Source organism: Clupea harengus, chromosome 6 (assembly GCF_900700415.2).
Source record: "Clupea harengus chromosome 6, Ch_v2.0.2, whole genome shotgun sequence".
Classification (NCBI taxonomy): domain Eukaryota; kingdom Metazoa; phylum Chordata; class Actinopteri; order Clupeiformes; family Clupeidae; genus Clupea; species Clupea harengus.
Genome location: NC_045157.1, coordinates 10,454,100 through 10,473,465, shown reverse-complemented (window position 1 = coordinate 10,473,465; position 19,366 = coordinate 10,454,100). Strand labels below are relative to the sequence as shown.

Here is a 19,366-nt window from a genome sequence, read left to right as displayed (position 1 = left end):
AAACTAAGAACACTTACTAAGAACACTAACCAAGAACACTAACTAATAACAATATCTAAGAGTACTCACTAAGAACACTATCTAAGAACACCAACTAAGCGCACTAACTAAGAGTAACTAAGAGTATTAACTAAGAACACGAAGGGCACTAACTAAAAGCACTAACTAAGAACACCAACTAAGAACACTAACTAAGAGTACTCACTAAGAACACAAACTACGAACACTAACTAACAACACTAACTAAGAACACTAACTAAGAACACTAACTAAGAACACTAAGGGCACTAACTAAGAACACTAACTAAAAACAATATCAAAGAGTACGCACTAAGAACACTAACTAAGAACACCAACTAAGAACATTAACTAAGAGTACTCACTAAGAACACCAACTAAGAACATTAACTAAGAGTACTCACTACGAACACTAACTAAGAGTACTCACTAAGAACACTAACTAAGAACACTAACTAAGAACACCGACTAAGAACACTAACTAAGAACACCGACTAAGAACACTAACTAAGAACACTAACTAAGAAAACTCACTGAGAACACTAACTAAGAACACTATCGTAATGGTGTTAATTATTGGACGGCATGTGTTATCGGCAAACATTCGCATTGTCATGTTAATCCATTATTAAACTGAAGTTATAGAGTGTTAATCCATTATTAAACTTAGCATTTTGATTGTTTAACAGAATGGCCGATATTTGACACTGTCCGATAACTGACATAGCTACGCTAAGGGCACTAACTAAGAACACTAACTAAGAGCACTTACTAAGAACACTAACGAAGAGCACTCACTAACAACACTAACGAAGAGCACTCAAGAGAACTAACTAAGAACATCAACTAAGAACACAAACTACGAACACTAACTAAGGGCACTAACTAAGGGCACTAACTAAGAACACGAAGGGCACTAACTAAGAACACAAAGGGCACTAACTAAGAACACTAAGGGCACTAACTAAGAACACTAACTAAGAGTACTCACTAAGCATACTTGGAATGTTCCCTAAAGGCTCTGATCACTGACACCAGTGCCAAGACTACGTGATTAAAGGAAGCTCTGTTTGAAATGCTGTCAAGTCTGAAAATCTGAAGTCCAAGAAGGTATGAGTTGAGTTATGCACCCCTGTCTCAGTTGAACCAATGGACATGTGTGACAGGGGTGGGCTGGGGTGGGTTGAGGTATGAACCAATGGGTACGTGTGACATTGGGTTGAGTCATGCACCCCTGTTTTGGCTGAACCAATGGACATGTGTGACAGGGGGGGGGGGGGGGGGGGGATGGAGGCATGTGTGACAGAGAAACTCTTCATCTGTTTCTCAATCTTTCTTTCAATCTCTCCATCCCTCTCTCTCTCCTCCTTATTTTGCTTCCCCCCAACACACACACACACACACACTCACCATTCTCCTCATTCATGCCTCCTCTCCTCTACTGCCCCCCCCCCCCCCCCCCCCCCCACACACACCCACACCCACATCCTTCTCTCTTGAACACTGCCCCCCCCCCATCCCCCTCACCCACACATACGGTACATACACCATCCTTCGCCCCCCAACCTGTGAAGGCTCTGTGATACCCTGCATTATGGTAGGGTTACCATAGTAACAGTGGGGAGGCCGTAGAGGGGGGTGAGTGAGGCTTCAGGAGTCCTGACCCATTTCAGATTTTACCCACAGGCTCTCTCTCCTGCTCTCTCTCTCCCTCTCTCCGTCTCCTTCTCTATAGCTCTCTCTCCCTCTCTCCATCTCATCTTTTTAGCTCTCTCTCTCCCTCTCTCCGTCTCCTTCTCTATAGCTCTCTCTCCCTCTCTCCTTCTCCTTCTCTCTAGCTGTCTCTCTCCCTTTATCAATCTTTCTCTCCATGTCCCTCTACTGTTCTCTCTCGATCCACCTCCCTATCTCAATTCAATTCAATTCAAATATGCTTTATTGGCATGACAAATTATACATTGTATTGCCAAAGCATTAACAGGAACAGTGGAAAAAAGAAGCATAAAATCTACGTCTTTGCCTCCTCCATCTCCTCTGTCTTAGGCGCTCTCTCTCTTTTTCACTGTTTACCCCAACTCTCTCTCTCCCTCTCTTCTGTCTCTCTCTCTCTCTCTCTCTCGCCCTCTCTCTCTGTGTCCCGTTCATCTCCTCTGTCTCAGGCACTCTCTCTCTTTTTCACTGTTTACCCCATCTCTCTCTCTCTCTTCTCTCTCTCGCTCTCTCTCTCTCTCCCTCTCTCTCTGTGTCCCGTTCATCTCCTCTGTCTCAGGCACTCTCTTTATCTTTCTATTTTTCACTGTTTTCCCCATCTACATCTCTCTCTCTCGCTTTCTGTCACCATGCCCCCTCATCTTTTCTCTCATATACTCTCTCTCTCTGCCCCCTTCATCTTCAGGTCTCTAACTCATAGCCACCTGCCCCCCCCCCCCCCCCCCCCCCCCCTCCTCAGAACCCTCACTCCTCCACTGTGGAGGGGATGCTGGTGAATGTATGTGTGTGTGTGTATGTGTGTCTGTGTGCGTTAGGGGGGATGGTAGTGTGTGTTTGTGGTGGTGATGGTGATGTGTGTGTGTGTGTGTGTGTGTGTGTGTGTGTGTATGTGTGTGTATGTGTTGGAGGGGATGATGGTATGGTGGTGGTCGTGTGTGTGTATGTGTTAGGGGGGATGGTGGTGATGGTGGTGTGTGTGTGTGTTAGGGGGGATGGTGGTGTGTGTGTGGTGGTGAGGGTGATGTGTGTGTGTTTGTTGAGGTGGGTGGTGGTGGTGATGTATGTGTATTGGAGGGGATGGTGGTGATGGTGATGTGTGTGTGTTGGAGGGGATGGTGGTGTGTGTGTGTGTTAGGGGGGATGGTGGTGTGTGTGTGTGGTGGTGGTGATGTGTGTGAGTTGGGGGGTGTCCAGTGGACGTGGTTATCTAGTGCTGGTAACAGAGGTTTGTTAATGAAAGTTTGACCTGTGTAAATAATTACTACAAATAAAGGGAAAATCTCCAATGGAAAAACGCTTTTGGCATGTACCCAAATCCTGTTGGAAATGTCAATTTGAAAGGTCCTGAGATATTAAATACATTTACTTTTTAATTAAGAGTTTATTAATAGATTTTCCTAACTTTTTTTAATTACCCATCTACATGCCTGAGGCACCAGACAAACCATTTTCAGTCTATCTGCTTCTGTTTGAACTGGAGTCAGATATTTTAGCAACAAGAGGCTTTACTCCACATAAATCTTATCTAAATTAAAACGATCTTAAGTGACTTTTTAAGCGTTCTTAATGTGTTTGATGTCTACCAGCACCTCCACGTCTATCATCCTGAGAATTGGTGTAATTCATTGCAGAATCCACAGGGAATCCCACGGCTCAATCTCAAGGCTGAACATGCCAAGGACTGACACACTGTTTCCCTGAAGGTTCGGAAAGGTTCTGAGTAGCTTTACATCATCTGTGTGTCTGTGTGAGAAGTGCCCAAACGCAGCACTGACAAACACCTAATGACACTGAACTCAGTTGAGGTAAAAAAGAAAGTAGATGTAAGTAGCTGCTATTCTTAAACACTAGGACTTCCATGAAAATATACTGTTGGACTTTCTATAGGCTGGCACCGTGGATCTGCTACTGAAGCGCTCCCTTTATCTTCAGAAGGTCTAACATCACAAAGACTACCGTCATGTTCAGTATCTGTTTACCAAGGCTGCCTGATGGCAAAGAGCTTTTCACTGTTGCTTTAATACGGCTCCTGATCGTGCCGCGTGAGTGTGTTAGCAGTACACAGTCCCCTATATAGCTGGGATTCTGTTCAGTGGACCATATGGAGTAGCTTGCTGAAGTATGCCCACTGAACAAGCACAGCGACACACCACATATACTGCCATGCCACTCTCTCCCATCACTCCATCTCCATTTCAATCTCCCTTTCTCTCATAGCCAAGACAGCCCCTTCATTCCTGTCATGTGTCATAACTCATGGTTGGTGGCTGAGCCTAAGCTGTCAGTCAATGCTATGAACACTGATAGGTTATCAATGATAATGATCCCTTTTTTGATATTCTCACAGCTGTCATCTGACTCCTCCTTTGAGAGACCAGGGAAGGTGTCTGTCACTCAGGTCGACGCAGGGCACTGGAGACCTCTCGCACAGAAACTGATCATATGATTAAACATCCAGCAATCTTAATAGAGTTCATTATTTTAGCATTTTCCTCTTCTGCTGAACTTTAATTCATACATTAAGTGTGGAAATAGTTAACACAATGATTAAACATTAATTTTTTTATCAGTCACTTACAGTACAGGCAGGGTATACATTTTTTCTCTCAGTATCCCTGTTTATCACAGCTTTGACCCTTGACCTTCACCACAATGAAGTTGTTTCTTGAGCCAGCTACATCTCTGAGGATGTTAGGCTGGGCCACCCGGAGAACACACACGCCCCAGAGGAGAGGGCTGTGTGGCGGTGGGTGTGATGAGAATGTCTATGAAGTTCTATCAGTCATTGAAGTGACATGACTTTTGTATTAGTAAAGAGCCTAAACTCAGCTTTCATCCCTTTTGGCGTAACACATAACTGCATTTATGTCTGACATAACATTTATTCATGTGTAACAATGTATATAGCCTATAAGGAAGTTGTTTAATTTAACCTAGCTGGTTAAATTTGTCAGCCTCGTGTCAGTGTGAGAGTCCAGGAGAGGCTCGTGCAGACACGATTTAAGCTTCATCCGCCCAGAGAAACAGTATCAAAACCAGTGCAGCCTGAGGCTGCCCAATAAGGACTCTCTCTCTCTCTCTCTCGCTCTCTCTCTTTCCCTTGCCTCTCGCAGTCTCCCCCACCCCTTCCTCTTTCGCCTCTCCCGCCTCCCATATTCACTCTGAGCTGCTCGGTAGCGCGCCTCGTGCAGCGGGCGGGCAAAACGACTCTGGGTTTAGTTCGCGAAAGAGCTTCTGACTGGCACTGCTTCCGTGAGCTTCCGTCTTCCATGTGCGCTGCATGGATGTGCCTTTCGCACTGTCCAGCCAGTAACCGCGGCACGGCTCCAACAGCTCTGACATGTCCAACCCTCCCCACGACCCGTTCTACGCCTCGCCGTTCGGACCCTTCTACCGGAGGCACGCGCCATACATGGTGCAGCCGGAGTACCGGATTTACGAGATGAACAAGCGGCTTCAGTCGCGAGCGGAGGTGAGTTCGTAGCAGCATGGCTTTGCGTTGCTGTCATCCCAGATGCGATGATCTAGTTTGGGGAGTTATACACCGAAGCACGCCGCGGAGGGTCGTGCGTTTTGTATTCAAATGCAGAAGTGAGACGGGACGGGAAGTAAAGTTGTCATGACGCGCTGGAAAGCGTTACTTTATTTATTTATGTTTGTTTGGCCTACTTTATTTCTGTCGGATAGTTTGAATTGAGGTTGTGGCTTACAAAGCGTGCGAATATCAAGTCATTTGTGATGAGATGACGGGCAGTGACATTTGCAGAGAAAGGTGTGTGGGCTGTTATTTATAAATGTCTGTCTTCAGTCCACCAGTGACACTCATTTTCCCTAACAGTATTTCTGCCAGAATGAGACTTAATTGGTCTGAAAACGTAATTTCCCCTCCAAAGTATTAGTATATTATGTGGTTTCTGTGTCAGTTAACAAGTAAAGGATTTTTGGGAAGTCTGATACCATGTGGTTTTAAGCCATAACTATGGTTTCCCAGTACAGAATTCTAGATCCTAAAACTTCTTAACCTGTGAACTCATACTTAACCTACTCTACTGTAGTCAGTTGAAGTTTTGTATAAAACAAATAATTCCATAGTCATTATGGTTTATTGATATAGCGATTAGTTTGTATAGTGTCAAACGCCATAGTGTTTAACAAAACCAGGTAGAATAGAAAATAATAGATTAGATGACTGTTTTGTTTTTAGCTATGCTCACTCTTTTCTCACACATCTGACTGAAAGCACAACAAAGGGACTGGGGTGAAGCTCATACACAGCTTAGGTGAACAGCACAGCACAGCACAGCCCTTACAGCACGGCACAAAACAGCACAACACAGCACAGCACAGCACAGCACAGCACAGCACAGCACAGCACAGCACTGCTGAGAATAACAAAGCACGGCACAGTCCAGTACTGAACAAAACTGCACATCATAGCACGGCACAGATCAACACTGAACGCCACAATGCAAGACAGCAAAACACAAATCAACACAGTACGCCACAATGCAAGACTGTATCGTACAGCACAGCACAGCATGACACAGACCAGCACAACACAGAACAACACAACACAGACCTGCACAACACGACACAGCATAACACAGCATAGAACAGCAAAGCTCAACACAGCACAGCACAGCACAGCACGGCAGAGCACAGCACAGCACAGCACAGCACAGCACAGCACGGCCACCACAGAACGGCAGAGCACAGCACAGCGCATCTGGTGTGTGGGAAAGCTCTGAGCCCCGGCTCCTGGACAGAGGTGAAGGAGTCTTGGGTCTGGGTTGTGAGAACAGAATAGCTACAATCACAGGCACGGCACACACACCACTGTGAGTACAGACACGGCACACACAGCAGTATGAGCACAGACACGGCACACACAGCAGTATGAGCACAGACACGGCAGAGTGAAAGATGCTCCAGGGTGGAGGGATTGTTGAGCAACAATTTGTCTCAAACTGTATGCTGACATTGTTCAACTGAAATCGGACATGCCTGTGGATACACTTCAATCATTTCATTCACGACAGCATCACCCGAATGTGTGAAATGAGTGAAAAACAGACTGTGCCAAAGTAATAACTAATTCAGAGTATTTATCTAATACTATAGAGTATTTATCTAATGCTATAGAGTATTTATCGCTACCGATATGCGGCCATACTCCGTTACAAAATACAGAATTAAAGCATATGGTCAGTGCTTGAGCCTGATACAGTGTTCCTTCACGTGTGTATTTTAGTCAGTCTGTTGTGTCTCTCCTGTATAAACGAGTGCAAGCCGCAGTTCAGGAATTATCAACAGGTCAGAGTCTCATGATGGAGCATTACTGACTGATTACTGAAACTGATATTTATTTCGTATTGACATAAGCCCATATGCTAGTGCCCTTAAGGTTACAGTAAGAATTATGGCCAATGAGCCACTGTTGAATGTTTAAAAAAAGTTATTTTCTGCATTTATTTTGTTTTCTGAAAACATGTACCCTTTCCACCCCTGGGTGTCTGGGTAAGAGTGGAGGATCAAGGTGGGTCAAGTAGCAGAAGGAGAGGTGGAAGAGAGAGAGAGGGATAAAGTGAAAGTGATTGAATGGTAGGGCCGTTAAACAATAGAGAGATACAGCATGAGTGTTGCTGTAGCTTGTGATCTTCGACTGATCAAGTGCTGAACGATGGAAAGGTGGGGGGGGGGGGGGGGCAGAGAGATGTGATGTATTGATGATAGAGATCTGGAGGAAGGATAGAGAAGAGGAGAGATAGAGTGATGGATAGATAGGATGATGGAGAGATAGAGTGATGGAGAGATAGAGTGATGGAGCTGAATAGTAAACGCATAATTGTAGTATTGACAGGGTTCTAGAGTAGTATGGATAGAGTTATATAAATGGTTATTAATGACAGTATAGACATGGTTGTGTAGTGCAGTGTGTGTGTGTGAGGGTTGTGTAGTACAGTGTGTGTGCATGTGTGTGTGAGGGTTGTGACTTTAAGAAGTGTGAGGCAATGTTGCTCAGATGCAATGGCACAACAGCATGCATTATTCATGAGGAGAGGAGAGGCCCAAGCCCCAGTGGACACACTCTCCAGCAGCCCAGCCGCTTGAGATGGCCCGCACACGCACACACGCACACACGCACAAACACACACACACACACACACACACACACACACACACACACACACTGTATGTACATACACATACACATACACATACACATACACATACACATACACATACACATACACATACACATACACATACACATTCACACACCACACACAAATACATACACAGACACACACACCACACACCACACACTACACACATACATACAAATATGGAAGCACCTTCTGCTGCTGGTCTCTCAGAGAGGAAACTGGAGGCCAGTTGAGCGTGTCCGGCACTCTGTGCTGCAGTGGTGCTGGCAGCTCCCACACCAGCCAGCTGCCGTTAGCGATGAAGGCCGTGCTGGTTGTTGTGGTGGTGGTGGTGGTAGTAGGGGGGCGCCTGTCAGTAATATGTCATCGCTAAACACTGACTGACGTGTCTCAGAACAAAAGACTTGCTGCCTCCGTAAGTCTCACTTCCCCCGCCACAATGCTCCAGTCAAATGATTAGGCTGACCCCGCGGAGGAAGAGGCAGTGGGTCGGACCTCCAAACAGCCGGCCTGCCAGGGGGAAAGTAGACAAGCACAAAAGGCGGAAAGAAGCAGGAAACTCAAGAGGGCTGCCATCCTGTGAACTAGGGTTGGGCACACACATCTATTCACTTCAGTGTGACAGATGCTGTGTGAAGATATGCTATACTACTATGTGACGATTTATCATTTTTTGGTAAAAATGCACATTGCTGTTCAAGGGCTCATTGCTGACTTAAAGTTCTCAGCAATTTCTTTTAAATTGTTTTGTGTTTGAGACGCTTAGCATTTTTAACATTATATTTTCGATATAATCCAAATAAATGTTGGTGTAGAAATTAGCTGGTTTCCGTTAAAAAACAAAACAAATCTTAAACATCTGCACAACGTCACTTTAAATTCCAAGTCAATAAACAAAAATGAATCAGAATTCCAGTGCATGACATTAAATGACAGTTACAGTATGACAGAGAATGCTGATCTTATTGAGTCGTGACTGAAATATCGGGATTTATTTGATTCTTGGTGATTCCAACATTCCCTCCCTGCTCTGCCAGCTGGCTACAAACAGCTCGAGGCGGCAGTCAGAATGACATGGCGGGAACGCCGGAACCACGGTCTCAGACAGCAGCTTTCTCAGGAGCGGAGCCCGCTAGGACCTGGCCCAGATTGGCTGCCAGAGGCGGTTCTGGACCACAGTCTCAAACCCAGCCCAGTTCTGAAAAACAAATATTATATATACATATACAGACGTGGACAAAATTGTTGGTACCCTTCATTTAAAGAAGGAACAACCCACAATTGTCACTGAAATAACTTGAAACTGACAAGCTCCAGTTTTTTCTCGTCTGTCCAAAGGACATTCTCCAAGAAGCCATGTGGCTTGTCAATATGCATTTTGGCAAATTCCAGTTTCGCTTTTATATGATTTGCTTTCAACAGTGGTGTCCTCCTCGGTCGACTTTGGCTCAAACAGCGACTGATGGTGCGATCTGGCACTGATGTACCTTGACCTTGGAGTTCACCTCTAATCTCTTTGGAGGTTGTTCTGGGCACTTTGGTTACCATTTGTATTATCCGTCTCTTCAATTTGTCATCAATTTTCCTCTTGCAGCCACGTCCAGGGAGGTTGGCTACAGTCCCCTGGACCTTAAACTTCTGAATAATATGTGCAACTGTTGTCACAGGAATATCAAGCTGCTTGGAGATGGTCTTATAGCCTTTACCGTTAACATGCTTGTCTATAATTTTCTTTCTAATCTCCTGAGACAACTCTGTCCTTAGCTTTCTGTGGTCCATGTTCAGTGTGGTACACACCATGATACCAAACACCACAGTGACTACTTTTCACCCTTTAAATATGCAGACTGACTGATTACAAGTTTGAAGAAGCCTGTAATGCTAATTAGAGGATCCACCTTAGTTTAACATGTCTCTATGGGTACCATCATTTTTGTCCAGGCCAGTCTTTTTTTAATTATTCTGTTGAACCACAATTCAAAAGCAATGTCTGATTTTCATTAGTTCATTTTCAGTATTTTTTTATTTATTATTACTTTTGTCAGTTTCAAGTTATTTCAGTGACCATTGTGGCTTTTTCTTCCTTTAACGGAAGGGTACCAACAATGTATGTATATATAATACATCTCTAAAGTGATTCATGTGATCATGTTGATGAGAATAAGTTTTGAAGTATGTGACTTCTACAGTGAAAAAAAATTATAGTGACATTATAGAAACATGGTAAAGTTCTTTAAGAACATTGAGAAAGTGTTTCACATGCGAGCCCTAGACTTCCTGCCACCAGCCCTCTTGTGACGACATGGAAGACTTCATATGCACAACCCTAGTGTGTTAGTGTGAAATACCGTACACACCTTATACAGCTTCACAGGTTGTAGAAACACCTAATTCTGCAGGGTTCTGGCCTGCCTACTGCCTTTGTCAAACACATGTGGGTTTTCTTTTCCAGTATACCAGGACATGGTGAGGGCAGACTGCTTTCCAGTCAAACATCCCAGAGTAAAAAAAAACGATTGGGAAGCACTGTTTGGGCCCCTGGCCCCTGGCCAAGACACCTGTGCCAAGTAGCCTGGCCTTATAGTATCAACTCCAGCTGAGCTTCTGTTGGAAATGTACCCGTTACCTAATAATCCATCACTCTTTCACATTAAGCAATCTACACCTAACGGATTTGAATGTGAACGATGGTTTTAGTGATAACTGCACCTCATGTCCTTCTGCTGTGCATGTGAAATGACAAGGCTGCCCAAGGTGGGTGGAAAGACCAGGAGGCCTGCTGTGTCCCAGCTTTGCCTATGGAAATCATTCAGTTTGCTATTCAAAACAGCAGACGTCTGAAAAGCACCATGGAAAAGATACTGTGGGGTGGAGGCTGTGCCTCCTGAAGCCCATAGTGTCCCCAACAACACACTGCCCTTGTGTCGCAGTGTTGCTGTACACACACACACGCACACACACACACACACACACACACACTGTATTGATCATCTGTGCTCACCTGGAGCATAGATATTTCCTCTCCTTCCTCTGAATTGTTTGTGACACTTTTTTTATTGTTCCTTTTGTTCGCCATGCTTTGCATTACTGGACCAGCACAGGAGTTTACTTGGATGCTGAATGAACTCTGCACTTCAGGTTGATGCTTACAGCAGTGAAGCCCATTTGGTCTCAGATCAGGCTCTAAGGGGTTCTGGTCTCAGATCAGGCTCTATGGGGTTCTGGTCTCTGATCAGGCTCTAAGGGGTTCAGGTCTCTGATCAGACTCTATGGGGTTCTGGTCTCTGATCAGGCTCTAAGGGGTTCTGGTCTCTGATCAGGCTCTAAAAGGGTTCTGGTCTCTGATCAGGCTTTATGGGGTTCTGGTCTCTGATCAGGCTCTAAAAGGGTTCTGGTCTCTGATCAGGCTCTATGGGGTTCAGGTCTCTGATCAGGCTCTAAAAGGGTTCTGGTCTCTGATCAGGCTCTAAAGGTGTTCAGGTCTCTGATCAGGCTCTAAGGGGTTCAGGTCTCTGATCAGGCTCTAAGGGGTTCAGGTCTCTGATCAGGCTCTAAGGGGTTCTGGTCTCTGATCAGGCTCTATGGGGTTCAGGTCTCTGATCAGGCTCTATGGGGTTCAGGTCTGATCAGGCTCTATGGGGTTCTGGTCTCTGATCAGGCTCTATGGGGTTCAGGTCTCTGATCAGGCTCTAAGGGGTTCAGGTCTCTGATCAGGCTCTATGGGGTTCAGGTCTCTGATCAGGCTCTATGGGGTTCAGGTCTCTGATCAGGCTCTAAGGGGTTCAGGTTGAGGTGCCCTTGAAAGCCCCTCAGCTCAGACACAGGCCTGACTGTCAGCCTGTGGAGAGCCTGGTGCTGTCAGTCCCACAAGAGAACCAGTATAGACAACCAGGTTAAGACCAACTGGGTACTCTAATGGACTGGACTGTGGGGAGCTGGCGGCTGGGGGGAAGGGGACTGCTTTAGTAACGTGATGGGCAAGACTCAATCTGCCTCGGTCTCTCGCAATGGCATGGGACTTTTACCCACCAAACGCCTCTGATGGTGTTCCTCACGCAGATATGTGGAGCTCTTTCTACAGGCTGGGGCCAGACCTGTTAAAATGCAAAGCAACAAAACCCTATACATACACTCAGTTTACAATGGGACACAAGCATCGTGTGTGTCTGTGTCAGAGCTTTCTTTTGTGTCACTGTGAGTGTAGGTTCTTTATATATATATATATATATATATATATATATATATATATATATATATATATATGTATGTGTGTGTGTGTGTGTGCGCGCACGTGTTTGTATGTGTGCGTGTATGTGTGCACCCACGCGTTTGTGTGTGTGTGTGTGTGTGTGAGTGCGTGCGTGCGTGCGTGCGTGCGTGCGTGCGTGTGTGTGTCTGTGTGGGGTTGGGGTTTTGTTGTTGAACAGTTAAATGTATGCAAATGACTCTTCTGATTAGCATGCAGAGGAGGAGTCTGGACAACCACAGCCATTGCACATGCACACACATACACATGTGCGCACACACACACACACATACACACACACACACACACACACACACACACACACACACACACACACACAAACGTGGACCCTGACTGCAATAAATGCATTTGCATAAAGCTCATTAATACTGGCGAGGATGAGAGATGAAATACGGCACAGGGAAGAGAGAGAGAGAGAGAGAGAGAGAGAGAGAGAGAGAGAGAGAGAGAGAGAGAGAGAGAGAGAGAGAGAGAGAGAGAGAGAGAGAGAGAGAGAGAGAGAGAGAGAGAGAGAGAGAGAGAGAGAGAGAGAGAGAGAGAGAGATGAAAAAGACAAAAGTGGGGGGTCATTCCCAAAGCTGGGGTGTGTTCTGCGATAGACCCCGTGTTAAGGGTTTCCACAGGTGAGAGGGCAGTAAATCAGCAGAGGAACCGAAGGAGGTAGAGAGAGAGAGAGAGAGCAGAGAGAGAGAGAGAGAGCAGAGAGAGAGAGAGCAGAGAAGCAGTGTGATTCTCTCACTCACAGTCACATACACAAATACATATACTCCTTGGGCCTTAATTTCATTGACGGGCGACTGGCAATGAGCAAAGCAACAATCAAAGTCCACTGCACAATTTAGTAACTCGGCTAATTTTATAGCATGAGATTAACGCAAACATGGGTAGGTCGGCACTCACATGATCGCTTTAGTTCATGCGTAATGGACTTTGCTTGTTGCTTTGCTCATTGCTCATCAATGAAATTAGGGCCCCTTGACTTCTGAGGCCCCAGTACAAATGAAATTGCCGCCCCTTGACTCCTGAGGCCCCAGTACAAATGAAATTAGGGCCCCTTGACCTTTGAGGCCCCAGTACAAATTAAATTAGGGCCCCTTGACTTTTGAGGACCCAGTGCAAATTAAATTAGCGCCCCTTGACTCCTGAGGCCCCAGTACAAATTAAATTAGCGCCCCTTGACTCCTGAGGCCCTAGTACAAATTAAATTAGGGCCCCTTGACCTTTGAGGCCCCGGTACAAATGAAATTAGGGCCCCTTGACTTTTGAGTCCCGCTACAAGTGTTGGTGTTTGTTTATTTATTAAGGGCCTCAAGGCAGATGATGCTGTGTTTGTATGTGTGTCTGTACTTTACTCTTACGTGTGTATGTACAGTATTTGCTTAGGTCCTATGTGTGTGTGTGCACGTGCGCTTCAACCCTCTGTGGCGAGTTGTAATGCCTTTGGGTCAAGGAAGCTGACTAGCAAGGGAGGTGGGGTTAGAGAATGAATGTGTGGGGGAATAGACTGAGGGAGTGTTGAAGCGTGTGGGTGTGGGTGTGTGTGTGTGTGTGTGTGTGGGCCACATGTGTTACTGAGGTAGCGGTTGTGTCACAGTATGTGTAGGGGGGTGATGGGTACTGAGCTGTCGTTAGTGTGTCAGTGTGTGTGTGTGTGTGTGTGTGTGCATTTGTGTGTAGGGGTAATGAGTTGGCATTAAAGTGTGTGTGTGTAGGGGGGTTGATGGGTATTGAGTTGGCTTTAGTGTGTGTGTGTGTGTGTGTGTGTGTGTGTGTGTGTGTGTGTGTGTGTGTGTGTGTAGGAAGGGGTGATGGGTACTGAGTTGGCATTAGAACATGTTTGTGTGTAGGAGGGTGATGTCGAGGCAGCCGGGGGTACTGAGTGACGAGGCTGGCAGGATGTGGGGACAATGGGCCCACCTTTTTCCTGTGCCGCACTGCCAGCTCCTAACCCAGGCCACACTGCTGTCCTGATAGCAATAAGACATTCACACACACACACACACACACACACACACACACAGACATCCTGCCCAGCCTTCACCACAGAGCTCATGCTTCAAACACACACACAGACACACACACACACACACACGTAGACACACAGGTATTCAGTATGAGGAATTGATTACGTGTGCGTGTATGTGACTGTTATGAGTGTTAACGGTCGGCTGGGTGGGTGTGGTGGAGTTTCAGAGAATAAGGGTTTTATTTTAATCTCTGGCTTCTGGCTGACTCTGGGCCGCAGAGTGGACAAATCTCTCTCTTGCAGCTTAGAAAGACTCACACACACACACACACACACACACACACACACACACACACACACACACACACACACACACACACACACACACACACACACACACACACACTAACACTGCAGATGTACAGTTAGGCTGATGTCTTCTGCTCTCTTTTTCAGCATATTTCAGTATTCTTTTAGTATTCTGCTTTCTTTGGTTTGTTTGTTTGTTTTATTCTTTCTATTTGTCCAATAAGGGCACCTCGTATTGCATGCATCACCTTAACAATGACTGTATTTGATTTGCTAGTGAGGACGAGGAAGTGATAATAGCAACAAATGACATGTATACTCCTGGAGCCTGAGTGACACAAAGGCCCCTATTATGGTGGCAAAATCATCTGGCGGAAACAGGAACGCATGCGCACTGTTGCACAAGAGGTACAGCGAGCGCCAAAGGTCAAAGGTCAAAGGCACTATGTGGGCAGCGCCAGGCTGAAGTTAATTAGTGGAAGGTTTGGTTAAAGCCGACCAATAGCATTGTCCAGCAATCCCTTTAAACTGAATGCGTCAGACTAAATTACAATGTAAGAATATGCCAATATCGCTGTGGGTGCTGGACAGTTTTACAAGGAATAAACCATAGTGCTTCCTCTAGTTCCAAACAATTAAATTCTTTGAAACCATTATTGTAGCTTGTCACACCTGTTTTAAAATACCCTACCACATCCTCTCGAACGTATTGGTCAGTATCAGTTATATTGGTCATCAGGGTAGCCTATGTGATTTTAAGCCCGTAAAAAGAAAATGTTTTGTTCACTTTGATTGGATTGTCATGGAATCTATCAATAGGTGCATGGCAGGCGCACTGGGAGCGGCATATCACTGCACAAGGTGACTATCTCGAAGTAGATAGCTGCCTAATTTAAATCAAGTATGGCTTTTGCTTTTTATAGGCGCAGTCACTGCACTGTTTGATTGCACTTCCTATTAGGTTCTTCTCAGGTGACTATGGTATTCAATGTCAATTAGATTGAACTTTGATCCTGTACATGACTCTTTTATTTGAAATTATTCCTGGGAACACATTGGCACTATTTGGTGCAGTCAGTGCATCCAGAACCCCTGCAGAACCGAACAGGTGAGTGAAAGCCTGATTAGCTGAGCATTGGATCGACGGGAGAGCGTGGACATGGTATTTATTTGCGTAATACGAGGCTATGGGTGACTATATGTGTAGATTTACTAATGCTGGACTGCTGGAGATCAAGTCTGATTGGAGAGGCCTGGTTCACTCAGTGAATCTCCAGACTAAGTCTAAGACAGTCATTGAAAGGCTTATCACCAAGCCAAACTGTGCCACAACCTGGAGACTGAAGAGTGACCTTTCTTCTAAAAAGCATCTAAAAGGGGTATAATGTATACACTTTATTTACTATATATTGATGAGTTACTGTTATGGCTCCTTCTGAAAATATGCAAAGTAATTGATTCTGTACAGTTAGTGTGTAGGAGCGACATTTTAAGTTTATTCTTATTTTTATAATCAATTTTTTTTTATATTTATATGTGTTAGGCCAGTGTGCACCCTCTCCAGGGGGTGAGGGTGCTGGCCTTTAAATTGGTGTGATTTGTGCACGGCGGGGAGAAGGCGGGGGATAGAGCAGAACCGTCATTGACCACAGCCTGCTCAGTCAACGCAGCCTGCTCAGCCACGGTCTGCACAGCTCTGGCCTACTCAACTCTGGCCTACTCAACTGGAAGCCTTGGCCTAACCTAAGTGCTGAACGTGAATGAAAGATAAAAAGCATACACAAATCTCTACATATAATTTTCATGTTTATTTACGTTGCAATAAAGGTTTAAGAAACACAACGGGAACGCAATTTTGGATTAATTAAAGGAAAAGGCTGCAAATCTACACCCGCACTCTCCAGGTGGTAAAAACAATACGAGTTTTGCCACTACATAGACAGGGAAAAAAACTGATGCGTAAAACGCAAGAGCAGCAGTGATCAGTGGCTTACATGAATGGGGAATGCATACAATATGGGAGGTTGCAACATATGAGTTTATGGTGGTGAACCTGGACCAACCTGAGTGCAGTCTCTTTCTGCATTCCGTAGCGGCCAAGAAAAGAGATATTTTATGGAAAATGTGCTGGTGTGCAGCATGTCTTCTTCTGCCTTAGTCTAATTAGAGTATAATGTGTGGATAGAAATAACACAAAATGTCCTTATTGGGTATTTACATCATGGATGACATAAATTTACTTTTTACTGATCATTTAATTAAAGACAAATTAGACTACCTCTTCCCAGACGTCTTTCCGAAGTCTTTCAAGGGGTTTAACCTTTCAAAACAAACATTTCATTCTTTTTTTAAAAGCATGCAAGGATTTATGTTAATTTTGAGAATATCCCAGATAGATTCATTGCCTTAACCCATAACACAGGTTTGCGCCTGCTTCCTTGCTAATTACATAAATATGTAGGCATAATGTGCGACTAAATGTGAACGTGATATTTTTTGGCAGATAGGTAAATCCGACTTGGGCAGTGATGGTTTGTGATTGGTGCATTCAGATGTTCCCTGCCAAAGTATAATATGTCACCACACCTATATTCAAAATCCATGCCTCGGGGGAAAGATTGAAGAATTGCCCAGTGGTTTCCTTCAGTCGCCATCGAAATAGGGCCCAAACTGAAGCAGCAATTAAATGATGCACACATTAATGGGTGATAATGCCTCACTGGAGTTCATTGATATTAATCAGAGGAAGTAGTTGTTATTTACAGCAGCTCATTGTTTTTATTGATAGGGTTTATGATGATTATTTATTAGATGCCATTAATTACAGGATCTGCCGTTGATATTTACTGGAGTGGGCTGTTGTTGTTATTTACATGAGTTAAGTGTTGTTATTTACAGGAGAGGGTTTTTATTTACATTAAATTGTTATTTACAAGATATGTTGTTTTATTTACAGTAGAGAGTTGCCATTATTTACTGGATGTGGTTGTTATGGGCTATGTTGTTATATGAGCTGTTATAGGAACTGTAGTTATAGGATGTGTTGTTATTTCCTTAAGCGTATGTTGTTATATCAGCTGTTATAGGAACTGTAGTTATAGGATGTGTTGTTATTTCCTTAAGCGTATGTTGTTATATCAGCTGTTATAGGAACTGTAGTTATAGGATGCGTTGTTATCATTTCCTTAAGCGTATGTTGTTATTTACAGGAGCTGGTTATGTTTAGTTACTGGTGCAGGCCTGGGCTGGTGCATGTGTCCGTAAGCCTGTGGATTTCCCATAAACCTCTGGCCCAGGGCCTCCTGTAGATCAGCCTCAACTGATAAACACACACACGCACGCGCAAAATGTTCAAAATGAACTGATACACAAACTGCAATCATTTCAAAAAGTTTTAAATTGAAAACCATAAAATTAACAGCACTATGCACTTTTTGTTTTCATAAACATTAAAATAATAACATAGCCAATACCTTATGTAAACATATGGAAACCATATAAAATTTGCATTAACATTAAAGGTGGCACTATGTGCGCATGAGAGGTAACTGCACTTTCTGCATATTGTAGATAAGAAAACAGCAACAACACAGACATTCACATTCTATGCTCAGGTAATGACATCTGGTAGTCAGATTTCGCAACATGGTTGTGCCTGACAAGAATTCTCTGGCTTGCTAAAGAAGCTTTTTCTCCACTATTAGTGGGTGGTAGGGATGGGCATTCGATTAAATTGTCTTAATCGATCGTCGGGAGAATTAACGATCGATTTTCGATTAATCATTAATATTTTTATATTAAAATTCACTATTTATAGGCTATATTAAAATGCAGTGAAAATAGAAAAAACACAGCGTGTTTCCTCATTGAGATATTTATTACAAGATGAACAACTCTTGTGGCAGTTAAACTTACAAGATGGACAACTCTTGTGGCAGTTAAACGTTATCCGTTCAATGGTTACACTTGAAAATATGCGCTGCTGTACTCTTAAGCAGCGGAGCCGACAGCTAGAAGCCGGTGCTCATAAACACAACTGACCTTCGTTTTTTTTTCTCTCTAACTAATTAATCTCACATTTTGAAATTCATTCATCTAGATTCATCGTGATTAAAAGTTTGTTTTCTTCTAAAGACTAAATCTTATAAATTAACGAGTAATCACTTCATTCATTATTTTAGACACTGTTGTTTAATTGTATTTTGTTCGTGCTCTCTCGCCATCAGCCAAGGAATGTATGCGAGACACAATGGTGCCCCTCGACGGTAAATCGTAAGAATTGTCCCCTGAAGCAATTCGAATCACCTCAGTCAGCCCACCGTCTTCAACTATGTTGATGGGCCGACAGTCACCCGCAACCTAAACTGCTACAGCGTTGGTAACCTTTTCACGGACTGGTCTAGTTAATTTCCTAGAGAAGTCGTGGAGTGTGGGTTGGCGACCATCTAACCTGGGACTGCTTTCTGTCGGGTGCTTTGCATTAAGGTGATAACTTAAACACGAGCTGCTTCTGTGATAGCTACATTCAGCTTGACAAATGCTACATACAACTTTAGTTTTGTCGATTGTTCTGTCATTTTGCCTCTTAAACAGAAACTTTCCGCCCAACAATCCCTCAGCTCTCTCCATCTTCAACTACCGTCTCGTTCTCTTCTATCTAACTGACTGCAGACAAGGGGCGGTTTCGTGCCACGGGTCAACGCGCACCGGAAGTAAACAAAGTTGCGTTAACTGCGTTCAAATATTTGATTGCATTAATCTCCGCCACAATAATCTCATAGAATAACGCGTTAACTTTGACAGCCCTAAAATAAATAAATTACACACACACTACGCAACAGAACATGCATTAGTTTTAATCGATGAAAAAATAATTTCATCGAGGAAATTCTTAATGATCAATTAATCGATCGTCGATTAATTATGCCC

The 19,366-nt window shown here is 44.2% G+C and overlaps 1 protein-coding gene across 4 annotated transcripts in view; it reads left to right on the top strand.

The window, feature by feature from the left end:
• The first annotated feature begins 4,592 nt into the window (after positions 1 to 4,592).
• Positions 4,593 to 19,366, top strand: part of LOC105908691 (LIM domain-binding protein 2-like) — a 48,289-nt gene continuing 33,515 nt past the window's right edge. For 2 of the 4 annotated variants that reach the window (XM_031568959.2, XM_031568958.2), the window contains exon 1: positions 4,595 to 5,200. In XM_031568959.2, coding sequence (XP_031424819.1) covers positions 5,069 to 5,200 — 132 coding nt within the window. In that variant the 5' untranslated portion in view covers positions 4,595 to 5,068. Of the gene's footprint in view, positions 5,201 to 19,366 lie in introns of all 4 variants that reach the window. The other 2 variants (XM_031568960.2, XM_031568957.2) reach the window with 2 other exon arrangements.